Raw genomic sequence first — 12651 nt, 5'->3', positions numbered from 1 at the left:
AAGGTCCCGAAGGGAGTTGTAACCCACTCGGTTCTCCTCGGTGACCCTGCTCCTGGGATGGCAGACCAACGTGCTCAGGTAATTTAAAAGTCCCGTCTTATTTTTAAAGTGTATTTCTTTACACAATTCCCAAGGAGACTTGGATTAACACTGAAGTTAAAGGAAAATCAATCTTTTTATGGTGTACATTTTCTGCACAAAGCAAGCCTGGATACATGAAGAGACCAAGAGATTGTGTTAAAATGTCAGTTATACAAACTACTTAAAATTAGCTAAGGCTACAGTAGGATGTGTCTATGGCATTTCTGGCCCCTCCCCCACCGAGCTGGAGCCTAGGTGGAATTACATCCGCAGGCAGGTGTATCTTGTTCACTGAGCAAAGGGATTGAAAGCTACGCAAGCTAAAAACCTACACAGTTCGCAGTTAGAGATGAAAGGCTGCAGAAATGTTTATTGAATACAGTGCCAGGTTTATAAATAAAACTTATTTACAATTTCCATAGAGTTGGTCCCCCATCAGAGAGGTGGTAAAATCTCCAAACAGTTTATCTCAAGATTTACAGAAACGTTCAAGTACATCTCCTTTGCAAATCACCACGGTGAAGGGTAACTTCAGTAACAAAAGAACTACCACCAATCTTTGCTACAGACGTGTTTAATGAACATTGTAATAGATCTGGAGAAAGAACACACGCTCCACCCATGCCACTACCTTCTCACTCCAAGGGATACAGACAGCAACGTGTCTCCTACCGGACAACTTCGAGGGACAGAAAAAGAAAATAGTCATTGCCAGCTGGAGGGATAGATTAAGACACATTCGTGGAATCTAGTCACTGCCAAAAGGATCAATTTAGGATATACAGTAAAAGGATTATTTCAGATATACAATAATTAATTCAAATGTTTGAAATAATTGACTGAATGAAGAGTAGATGGACCAAATTTACATTCTTTGTTTAGGAAGAAGCTCCCAGTCCGCGGGGGGGCTGACAGTGCTGCTGCTCCGAGGGGCCACAGCAGTGCCAGGCCCCCTGGACAGCCACTCATTACAATGTGGTTACAAGTACAGTCAGACATGCATTTAGAAAGAGAATATAAAAATATGTACAGTAGCTAATTTTCAATGTTTTAAGTTGCTGAAAGACATCAATTAAAGTGTGCAAAAATTCATTTGTCAAAAAATCAGAAAAAGCCTTCCTTGGCAACAGCGCAGTAAAAGCCCATCTGAAATATCAGGATACATTTGCCTTGCTCAACACCTACCCCAAACAGATGGAGAACAAAACTATGAAAGTGTTTGCCAAGTACTCAGCAGTTTTTATGGCAAGTCTCAGGCTCAAGCGGGATGCCAGTTAAACTAGTCACTTTATATATATAAATATATATATGTATATTTATAGAGCAGTTAGAAGTAGGGGCGAGAGTTTACAGGAAGGTGCTAACCAACTTAAAAAGTACTGCCACGACATTCAGCTATTTCCTCTCTCAAACTCACGCAACTGCAAACTGCTGACCCCTGGGCTGGCCGTCCCCTCAAATGCCAGAGGCAAAAGGCTGCTGCGGGCTCGGCTGCACCTCTGCGCCGAACGGGACTCAGCGTTCCCTGGGGGAAAGCTTCTGGTCCCCATGTAGGATTCTGGCCACGTCAGAACCTGGTTTCAAAGGCAGTCCTTTAGGAGAGACTGTGGGACCACTGACATGGAGTCCACCCAGCTTCTAGAAAGACTTGGTTGAAAGGGTAAGATAGAAGGCAAAGTTTTCAACAAGTCACCCCAACCCCTCTTTGAAACTACCAAGAGGTCATTTTACCAGAGGCCTGAGACTGGGTCAACAGGCCATTGGACCTCCATGCAAGAAACATCCAGGCCCGTAACTTGTTCAAACCAGGAGCCCTCGGTCCTCCCATCTCACCAGAACCCCCAAGGTATTCTTAGGTGTTCCTTCCAGATGCAGGAATTTAGGAAAGCCAAACCTAGCTTATGAAGTCGACCTCAACCCTACTAACCAGAGTCTAAGGACCAGCCGCAGAGGTAGATGGGCAGGCTCCTCTCCACTGCTCTAACCCACCCCTCTGGCAGGAAATCTAACAAGCTGCAAAACGCCAGAAAGACAGGGAGTAGGAGAGGGGGAAGCCAAGGGTCTCTATAAATCAGCCCTGAATGCACCCATTTGGCTGCCAAGTGCTTCTCACTGCCTCCCTAGCAGCCTGCCACTGTTCCCTGGCAAATTAAAACCTCCCACGCAAACACTCAAAACCCAGATCTCCTTGCTAATAAGATACAGCCGGTTAACACCCCGGAAAATGCACATCCAACCTGCATTTCAGAGTTCTGCACTTAATGCAACATGCCTTTAAAGGGGCTTTTGTGAAGCAGACCAACCCCACTGCAAAGACCAGTACCAGCAACTGTTTTGGTTACAGGTTTAGAGACACAAAATTCCCTCTCAGGTGGTGTTTTACTTTCAAGCTGAGGGCTACCATTAGCTTTGCTTAGGGGGTAAGAAAGCAAAGTCAACTTTAAAAAAAAAAGAAAGAGGGTAAGATAGGTATAATCATAACTCAAAAATCATGAATCAAAAAGGTGACTGGTAGTGTATTTTAGGCATGAAAAGACTGGCTTAGCAAAGTGACTACTGCTTCTACCACACAGAGCGAGGATTGAGTTACAGACACACTAACTCATGTCTCTTGCACAGATGGTCTCAAGTAGTTACATAGAACAGGTAATCAGCAGCACAATTGAGAACCCCTAGATACATGCTTGAGAGAAAGTGGTTTTTCCTTCACTTCAGAGCTCTGCTGCCTGAATCATCATTAAGTGACCGTGATTCACTGCCCCCTCCCCCCCGTGAAAATACAACAGACCTGCATGTCCATGAACATGAGGAAGCAGTCCGTCTTTGCTTGGTTTCAGGCTCAGAGGTTGGTGCCGGGATGCTGGGAGGGAAACCCAAAGCTGGGCTGGGGCAGTTAAAGGTACACTGGCCTCCCCTCCAACTGCCTCGTCCCATTCCGATCTCAGCTTTACAAAGCATTTAACACCACTTTAAGTTAATGGTCTTTTTATTGGAAAAAAAAAAAATAAAAAGACTAGCATTTACAACTTGGAATGGACGTAAATTGTAATTTCTTGACAGCAATGTTGACGGTTGTGCTGAAGTCCACAGCCACAGCCTACCTCTGCTGGCTCCAAGTCACGGTTCAGAAGGTTTTAAAAACAGAGAGTCCAAAGATGCTCCCTTGGTAAAAGTTTTCTTAAAAATTTGTGTGAATGGTGACAGCCTGACACCCGTTTCACCCTAGGATAATGCAGACAACGTGAAACCACCACACGTGGGCACACCACCGAGATGTGTCACTGTCACCGCGGACCGGGGCACCTGGAAGTACAAGAGGACCACCCTGCTAGCGGGGCTACGTCTGGACGGCTCACCCTTCCCTCCGTCTCCTACACACATCCTGAGGTAAGCCAATCTGAAGTGTGTTTGCGCTCAGTAAACCTGCCACTATGACAATTATACTAACAAACTGAACTAGAACCCATTCGAATAGGTATTGAATTTGTTTTTTCATTTTTCGTTTTTAATACAAATGCCTGACTGTGCTCAATTGTCAAGCTGCATGCATGAAAAACTGGCCAGCCCAAACGGTGTATTAATCATTAGCAAATGGAACTGCAAGGGGTCCACTAAGTGCTTCCTTATCGTTAAGGTAGTACAAGTATTTATATTGTAAAACTGATGTGTAGCTTGATCTTTAGGGGACAGGACCACCAACCAATACATGCAGATTTTGTGTGTGTGTGGACAGAAGGTACTTTTGACATTCAGTTTTGCTATATAGAAACAGAATGAGTAAATGATTTTTTTTTTTTTGCAAGAGGTAAGTAAAAGATTCAATTTGATTCTTCTAGAGGGGGGAAAAGTTGAAAGTAGATCTTCATTTTGCAGTCATCATCTGTACGAATTCTGAAAAGACAAATAGTCATAGCTTTCAGTTATCTTCAAAAGCAGCTTTATGAACACATCTCTACTCTGCCTGAAAAGACAGTGGTGACTGTCTAGTGAAGCAATTAACTCGTGGAGATTGTAAAAGGAAAACTTAAAAACTAAGCTAAAGAAGCAGTGTTTTACCTTCATAGTTGACTTGTCCGTCTCCATCAATATCTGCTTCTCTGATCATCTCATCTACTTCCTCATCTGTTAGTTTTTCTCCTAGGTTTGTCATGACGTGGCGCAGCTCTGCCGCACTGATGTAACCGTTGCCATCCTGCAAACATTCAGCAGTCGTTACTACGAGGGGCCGATCGCGACAGAAGGTCTTTGACTTAACGACGCCCTCTTGAGTTACTGCCAACTCTGCTCTCATCGACAACTCTCCGATCTCCGGTTCCCACCTCTACCCACCACATGCATGCAGGCGTCACAGGCAGAATACACAGCAGCTTTTCAAAAGCTAAGAGAAGTTGAAAGTAACAAGAAACTGGGTTCAAATTTTCTGTTATTTATTACGCTTACCCTTACTCGATAAGGTTACTGCTTAAGTCAGGATATTTGAAAGTGAGATTTCAGAGGCCCGGGCAGTTAGGCAAGTGTTCTAAGTACAGAGATTGCTGAAGCTTTTGGAAGTGATAGCAAAAAAGCAGTACTTAGGTACCATCTGCAATGCAGATCCGGGGTTACCTTGTCAAAGACTCGGAATGCCTCACGGATTTCTTCTTCACTGTCTGTATCTTTCATTTTTCTAGCCATCATAGTCAAGAACTCTGGGAAGTCAATGGTGCCATTACCTCAAATTAAAAAACAAAAAGCTCTGTAAAGTAAGTGCTCCAGCAATGCTCCTCTGCAGTGATAATTTTAGAACCACTTTATAGAATAGTAAGTACTTGCTAGGACAAACTGGCAAATTATCTCATTAGGCTGGACCCTTTGTCGGTCTGAACTATTGAAAACCTGCACAGGGCAATTTCACATGATTCACGTGACTCAAACTAATAATCGGTGCCCTGGACAGCCTTCAACGATGCAAGGGAAAGTGATACACAGATCCCTGACAACCGCAGGCGCTTGCACAGTTCAGGGCAACGAGCACATAGCACCGCGGGCTGCATCTTCCCCTCCCTAGGGAAGCACTCCAGGTAACCTCCCCTCGCCCGCCCCAACTCCAAGTTAGGGCGATCAAAGGGATCCACTCAGACTGGCTGGTGGTGCTGGTCAACGCCTAGATTTGGGCCCCCCAGGGATGAGAAAGATCAGGAGGGGCACACGCTGACTTTATTATGCCATGGACCACGAACTGCTAGAAGATCTTCTCCAGGGGGCATTTCTCAGCCACCTCATGGTTAGTTACCTAATCGTTTCTCCCCACTCGTATCTTCATTTCCCATTAAGGACAAAACTCAGAAGTGTTCCCACAGCTCAGATCATTAACATTAGGAAACCATGTCAGAAGAATCTGTTCTATGGCCAGTATTCCAAACAACTCCTCCCCTAAAACTGAGAGTTAGATGAACATGCCAAAGACAAACCACACAATTAACAATGTAATGTGAATTAAATGGAAATAAAAGTTAAATTAGAAGAAAAGAGCCTTAGGTTAAGTTACGCATTTTCACCAGTACTGTTAAATCAAAACAGTAATTTAGAGATCCCTTCAAGTTCTTTTGGCCTCCAAAACTTTAAAGCATTATTGATATTCGTGAGCATCAGCATTACTTATGTGGCATGCTCACAGCCAGAGATGCCCGTCCTCAGGCATCATCGATCGTATTTACTCACGGTGAATACTAAATGCCGTCACCTGGGACCTCCCCCCTCCTCTCCTTGTTCCATACGGTCTTGGGGCACCAAAAATACACCTTGCCAGTCCCCAAGCCCAGTGTCTACGCAAAGCAGGAGGAAGACACCCCATGTTCCCAGACAGCTGATCACCTTAGCAAACTAGAGAACTACGTACAATCTCTTTGTCCAAAACAATATTAAGGATAAAAAGTCTTTAGAAGTAGTTTGAATGGGCTGCAGCCATTGTTGAAGAGTTTAACCAAAACCACCGCTTCTAAATATGTGACCAGACAAGTGTAACTCAACTTTATCACCTTTGAAACTCTTATTTTTTTAATGATCACTATCAAGTCAATCATCTAGAAAATAGTCTTGGTCCAAACTGTTTATTCTTAGCTCATCTTTAAAAAATCTACTATGTTCTACAATGGTATATAGTACATTTACTAGTCCATATAGATGGTTTCAAAAACACATACTTGTGGGGGGAGGGGTTTCCCTCAAACACTGTTTACTGATGGAAGTGAGCAATAGAAGGTCTACTGTCCACTACTCTAGAGTCCAGAAGAACAGATGACTGACTGGTGACCACCTGCTACTGGGATTACTGCCCGTTCCTTCCTGCTACACGCTTCACACATCCTCTCCCTCTGTTTCGTTGGGCCAATCCATTCCCTACAGCCCTCAGGCACTCCACCTCCAAGCCTCACATGATCTTCAAAATTCTCTTCAATAAACGCATCCACTGCTCACACTGTGTCCGATTCTATGTTAGCATCTAAGAATGTTCTTCATCCATGTCACTTGGGGGTTTTTCTTCTCCTCTTAGAGACAATAAGCTTTTTAAAAGAGTCTATGGCTATTTTTTGCTTCCCCACAGACTCATGGGTCAGCTGATAGATAAAAACTGAGTCGTAGGTCACGGCAGGTAGAAAACAACAACAGTGATCAGATCCAGGAAATATTCTAGATGGTGAGCAGGGCAAAAGGCAGGCCCAGTCTTCTATTTGAATTGTCAGCGGCCGTAAGGCAACCACAGGAAGGATCTTTGCACATTTGTTTTGCTCTGGGGACCTGAAAGACCGTCTCGTAACATGTCTGAACTTGAACAACACTGGCGCTCATTCAGAGTTCTAAAGCCCTTACCGTCAGCATCCACTTCATTGATCATATCCTGCAATTCAGCTTCTGTTGGGTTCTGACCCAGTGACCTCATGACAGTGCCAAGTTCCTTTGTTGTGATGGTGCCATCGCCATCTTTGTCAAATAGGGAGAAAGCTTCCTTGAATTCTGAAAACAAAAGTTTACCTCTTAGGATCAATGTCTTTACCCAGCCACAATACATACACACTTCCCTGGGGCTCGCCAAAGCAAGCTGTCCAAGTTATCAAAACCCCCCCAGTCTTTATCTACTGAAATAATGACCATAATCATCCCGTTGGGCTGGCCTTTATTCAGCGGTCCATAAAGCAAACGCTGCTCCTGTTACCCAGCCGCATAAAACCACAGAATTCTCACAGTTTTAAAGAACGCCAAGTTGGAACACGTTTAAATTAGTCCTAAGTCCAATATGACAAAATTGGTCCATGTGTTCCACATCTCTTCCTGTTAAATTTCTACAGCCACAGAATGCCTTGTTTCCTAGTGGCATGACATTCCCAGGTAACCCGTGTGTCCTTTCCACGTGTCATTCAGAATACTCGTACGCCAAAGGCACTCCTGGTTTCATAAGGAAACCATCTCAAAAAAGTTCCCTAGGGATTACTACAACCTAAACTAACATAGCACCCTTCGTAATTATTATAATGGCCTTAGCATTCATTTCCACCCATTCCCATAGATTTTAGAATAGCAAGCACAATGTTTCACGGTGGATTACTGAAAGACCTGTGGCATAAAAATTCTAAGCTACATTTTGTGAGTCACAGACTCAGTGCAATTGCATTACATGCAAAACCTCGCATGCTGAGCAACACCGGCAGCTACTCAGGGTGTAACAAATGGATAGTCCCCTAATTCCACTTCCTTTCATGTTACTGCCAAAACACTGGCAAGGATTAACATCTGACCTAAATATTTCTGCTTTGTTTTCATTTGTAGAGTCTTAGGAAACTGTTCAGATTATAGGAGAGAGGGGACAGAGGAGTCACCAAAACTGACTGGTGCCTAGTTCTGGTCTATTGGAGACTTCCTGAAGTCATCAACTTACCAGCAATCTGTTCTTCGGTCAGCTGATCAGCCTATGTGGAGAAAGAAAAGGTTATAATTCCATCTACAACACTCTTGAGATCAACACTGTTGCTCCAGTTACACTTTTAACAGCGACCTTTCATCAATATCTGAAATATATTAACTGAAAACTTTAGCACTGTCATTCAGAAACTCTTGAAGCTATTTCAAAAACAAAGGATGACAAGCAAGTGACAACTGCCTTCAAGTTTTCTTTTCTGGGCCTACCGCTGTGTGCGCTGAGGTGTAACGAGGAAGGGTCAGTTCAAAATTTGAAAAATGGCACCTCTAGTGGCAAAGGGTCCCACAGCATAGGCTGCAGCAGAAGGCTCTGAGAAAGAAGAGCGCCACCTACTGCTCCCAGGGCTCTGCAGTCCCCGCTTCCATCCAAGAAGACCCAGCCTGACGTCGCTGTCACCGCAGCCCGGATCTAGTCCAGGGGCAGGCTTTTAGCGCACCTTGCGCATTGCTGCGAGCGCTCCAAACCTCCAAATCGGAGTTACATAACGACATTGGGATGGATTAACAGGCTTTTATATCCACTTTATGAGATACAATTAAGTGGAAAAACTAAATACCACAATGAGTTACCCCACTCACTTCATTTCCATGTAATAAACGCTTTCAATCACTTAAATTAGGCAGTTATTTGTGAGTTTACCATTTACAATGGCTAATGCCTTCTGTTACATTATCCTGATTCAGAAGCCAAAGGAAAAAACGGAACGTCCTGTAAGTGAGCTGTTAGAAAACTGCGTATTGGCAGTTTTAAGCCCCCCAAAACTACACAATTATGAGACTATGCCCCATCTCTGCTGGAGAGGAGGAACTTTGCTGCAGGATGTTTACCCACCTTAAAGATGACATAAGAGCTGCTCATAATAAACACTTCACTAGAGGCCGTAATGGCCAGGGAGGTAATTCTCACCGAAGCACTGAACCTGTGCCTCCAGCCAGGGGAATTCGAGATCTCAAGGAGAGCTAATATGTATTTTTATTTTAATGAAGGGCACCTAATGAAGCCAGTTACAAAATAAGTCCTAACAGAAAGCTGACGGCATTTATTCTCTTAAATGGAAACTTTCACAGGTAGGAATGGTGTTTCAATATTGAAAAACTTTTTCTTTTCATTTTAGGACTGGGCCTGCCTTCCTTTCTACCCCAGTGACTGCCAAGTAGATTTTCTTTGTATCAAATGAGGAGACACGGTGATTTATGTAACGCCAGAGCAACCTCTGTCTTGTACAACAGGAAGCGCTGCCACACCTCTAAAGATAAGCGGTCGCCCTTACTGGGAAATAGAGTCCCACCATGCGGCAAAACTATCGTGTTAGAGGGTTTATTGAGAGCATCAGCCTTCCTGGAGCAAGAAAAAAACTGCCTAATAGCGTTAGCCTTAGAGGCAAGGGTGCTCTGAATCTTCAAGGGGGCCATCTCCCCTCCATACAAGCCAGAAAACGCTGTGGGTGATGTCAGCCCTGCCGAGGGAGGAAGGGGGCTGTGGGCAACACACCCAGTGAGGCGCACAGGCACATCTGGCAATCTAGAAGCTACAGAGAAAGCGGAAACGTGGAGGGCATCTCCCTGCGGACTGGAAGTAGCTCCGAGTGGGGAAACGCGGAACGAGGGGGCGGGCAGGGGTGCGGCCTTAAGGGCAGACAAGGTGCAAGGGGACGGCCCCAGGCCGGGGGGTGGGGGAGCCGCCCCTCACCAACCAGTGCGACCTCCCACTCTCCCTCCGGAACCGCGCGGCCGGCGAGGGCTAAGTCCGCCCCGCGCCTCCTACCCACTTCAGCTCCCCCAGGCGGCTCGCGCCGTCGTCTCCTCCCTGAGCAGAAACTTTGCGTCTCTAATGGAAACCGAGCCGCGCGCCAGCTCCCTCCTCCCCCGCCCCCCCCCCCCGCCCCAATTAGCGCCAACCCAGCGCCTCCCGCGGGAAGGGGCCTCGGGGTGTACCGAGGCTCCCGCACGCCTTCACTGCCGCCCTGGGTGGGGGGTTGGGGGCTGCGGAGGTGAAAAACAGGGAGACACGAGTCCCAGCCACACTGCAGGGCCCCACCCGGGCGCAGGGCGGCCTGCCCGCGGCTTCCGCCCTCCGCCCCCCACCCCTCGCCTTCCTTCCCCCACCCCACCCTTCCCCGGCTCCTTCCTTCCCAGCCCACGCCCGCGCCGCGCCCCCCGGGAGGGAGGCGGGAACAACGGCTGAGAGACGGCGGGGTCGACTGGAAGGCGGGGGAGAGGGGGGCAACACTGACGGCGCCCCCCACGCCCCGGTCGGAGCAGTGTGCGCCACCCGCCCGCTCCGGCCCATTCATTCTCCCCGGCCCGCTAGACTCGCCACCCCAGACCCTAGGAAGAGGCAGCGGGGTGGAGGGGGCTAGTGCCCGGCACCGCCCGGCTCCCCCGCCCCCCAGGGCCCCAGCCAAGATGCGGCGCTGCGGGCAGCCCGGGTGCGGCGCGCTGGATGCAGTGGTGCGGGGCTGGGGGAGGGGGTGGATGCGGAAGCCCCGGTGCTGCAGCAGCAAGAGCCCCTGGAAGACCAAAATTTAGAGGATTTCTGACCGAGGAGAGAGAGATGCAAATCCGAAATGTATTCTTTTTAACCGCAACTGCTACGTAATACCCGGAAAATGGGGGGAGGGGGGAAGCCCAACAAAAAGAGAAATTCCGCAAAAAGAAAAAAACCGGGCTGAGCTAAAAATCTGTTAAGAAATGGGCAAGCAGCTGCTACGACGGCATTTGCCATTCCCAACCTACCATGGTGCGAACAGAGGAAGAGCAGAGGGGTCGAGAGTGGCCGCACCAGCCTAGGGGCTGTGACCGCGGGGCTGCCTCCGCTGCTGTCGCTACTGCTGCCGAGGCGCCGGGTGCGCTGAGCGATGTGCCGCTGCCGCTGCTACCGCCGCTGCGCCGCCGCCCGACTGCGAGTAACGGCGCCGCGTCCGCGAGACTCCCAGCGCAAATGCCGAAGTGCGACCCTGCGCTCTGTGGGATATATACGGCGCTCCGTATCCCTCCGCCGCGGCTGCGGCTGCCTCGCTCTGAACGGCCGTCTAGCTCCGAGCGGCGCTGCGAGGGCCGGCCTTTGCCCGCTTGGCCCCGCCCCCCGGCGCGCCCGGCCTCCCGCCGCCCTCGGGCGCGTCTGCCACCGCCGGGCCGGGACCCCCACGCCGAGCGCTCGGGCAGAGGTGCGGAGTTTCGGGGGCAGGCTCAATGCGGGCCGGGGCCAGGACAGAGCGCCCTTATAGTTCCGACCTGAGGTGGCCGGGGCACCAGAAGCCGCCGCCCCCCGCCCCAGCCCCACCCCACCTGGGAGCACGGCTCACGTCTCCTACCGCGCCGCCGGGGCACCGGGCCTGGGCTGGGGCTGTCGCGGAGAGTTGGGGACTGGACCGAGGCATTGACCGCACACCGCCGGGGACACGGGTCTGGAACGGGCGAAGCAGTTTACCTCGTGCAAGAAATTACTTGGACGGCTTTCTTCTCAAAATCTGAAACAATATCTGAGACAAATATGCTCAATTACTAAATCTGTCGTGTTCACATACTTAGCCACTCTTATTTTAATGTTTTTATGTTTCCGCTGATTTTTTTTGTATGCCTGAATAATATCACTCCCCTACTGTTCTCTTTTTCCTATGGAAAATCCTATTATTCATCCGGACTTCAGTCTTATTAAAATTAATGTACCTGTACATCTTCTATAGACCTTAAAACCAATGCTTTTGATTATTTTTCTTAATTTTCCTGATTCTGAGAAGAATCAGATATTTCTTCACACATCCAGAGAAACAAAAAAAGAACAAATACTTAGAGTCCCTCAGATTAGAGTTGGAACAACACAGCCAATTGACTCTCCTATGGAGCTAGATCATATTTTAACCTACAATCTTGATAACATTTATTTTTAAGTAGCATTTTAATCTTTAAATCTACTAATGTTTTCCCTTTTTTTTTTCCTGTAAACTAGAAAAAAGGACAATTCCAGCTATTGATTTGAAGCCTCAAACTTGTAAAGAGAAAGGAGAGACCTTGACAAAAGGAAAACGCTGCAGTTTCTTTTCTTGCCAAGGCAGAACCCGGTTTCATCTTCTGTGCACAGGGCCTGGGCCACGGTTGCAGGTTACCATTTGTTTACTCTTTCAGAGAATGTGGCAAAGCGTGTGATTGACAAGCCCTGCTAGAGAGGGCCTGGCTGGGTTATGCTAGTCTGTGGCTTTGACGAGTCTGCAGAAAGATGAGTGAAAAGAACGGAAAGTATTCGGGCACATTGCAGATGCCGCAGGACGTCGGGGGGAACCTTAGGCGAGCACCTTCGGACTTCTTACTGTTGGGTCCCACCTCGAATGCTGCAGGCAGGGCGCACCTGCTGTTCAGCAGAGGCTGCGGCAGCGAGCCGGTGACTCTTCCCTCTGCGGGTTTGAGAGACGTTGTTCAGCTCCCAAGTCGTCGTCACCATCAGCAGTCTGTGCTCGTGGAGGCAAACCCGAAGAGGAGTAAAGTGTCTGTATTAATGGGAGAGTTGGAGATAGGAAGACAGAGGAAAGGGGGCTAATTCCAAGTCAATTTGAAGGGTATTAAATAATCCAGTGAGTTACAGTGTAAATGGCCAAACACATCATTAAAACTGCTTCATTT

General features: G+C 47.8%; 1 protein-coding gene across 1 annotated transcript; it reads right to left on the bottom strand.

Moving 5' to 3' along the window:
* Positions 1-424: 424 nt before the first annotated feature.
* On the bottom strand, positions 425-10994 carry CALM1 (calmodulin 1). Its single transcript, XM_053927918.2, has 6 exons — positions 10771-10994; positions 7994-8024; positions 6931-7074; positions 4687-4793; positions 4138-4273; positions 425-3972 (listed from the first exon to the last, which is right to left on the bottom strand). Exons 1-6 carry the CDS (start codon positions 10771-10773, stop codon positions 3944-3946), a joined length of 450 nt encoding a protein of 149 aa, XP_053783893.1. The 5' UTR covers positions 10774-10994; the 3' UTR covers positions 425-3943.
* Positions 10995-12651: the final 1657 nt, after the last annotated feature.

Source organism: Desmodus rotundus, chromosome 7 (assembly GCF_022682495.2).
Source record: "Desmodus rotundus isolate HL8 chromosome 7, HLdesRot8A.1, whole genome shotgun sequence".
Lineage (NCBI taxonomy): Eukaryota > Metazoa > Chordata > Mammalia > Chiroptera > Phyllostomidae > Desmodus > Desmodus rotundus.
Note: the sequence above shows the minus strand (reverse complement) of the source record. Positions and strands in the feature narration are given on the sequence as shown.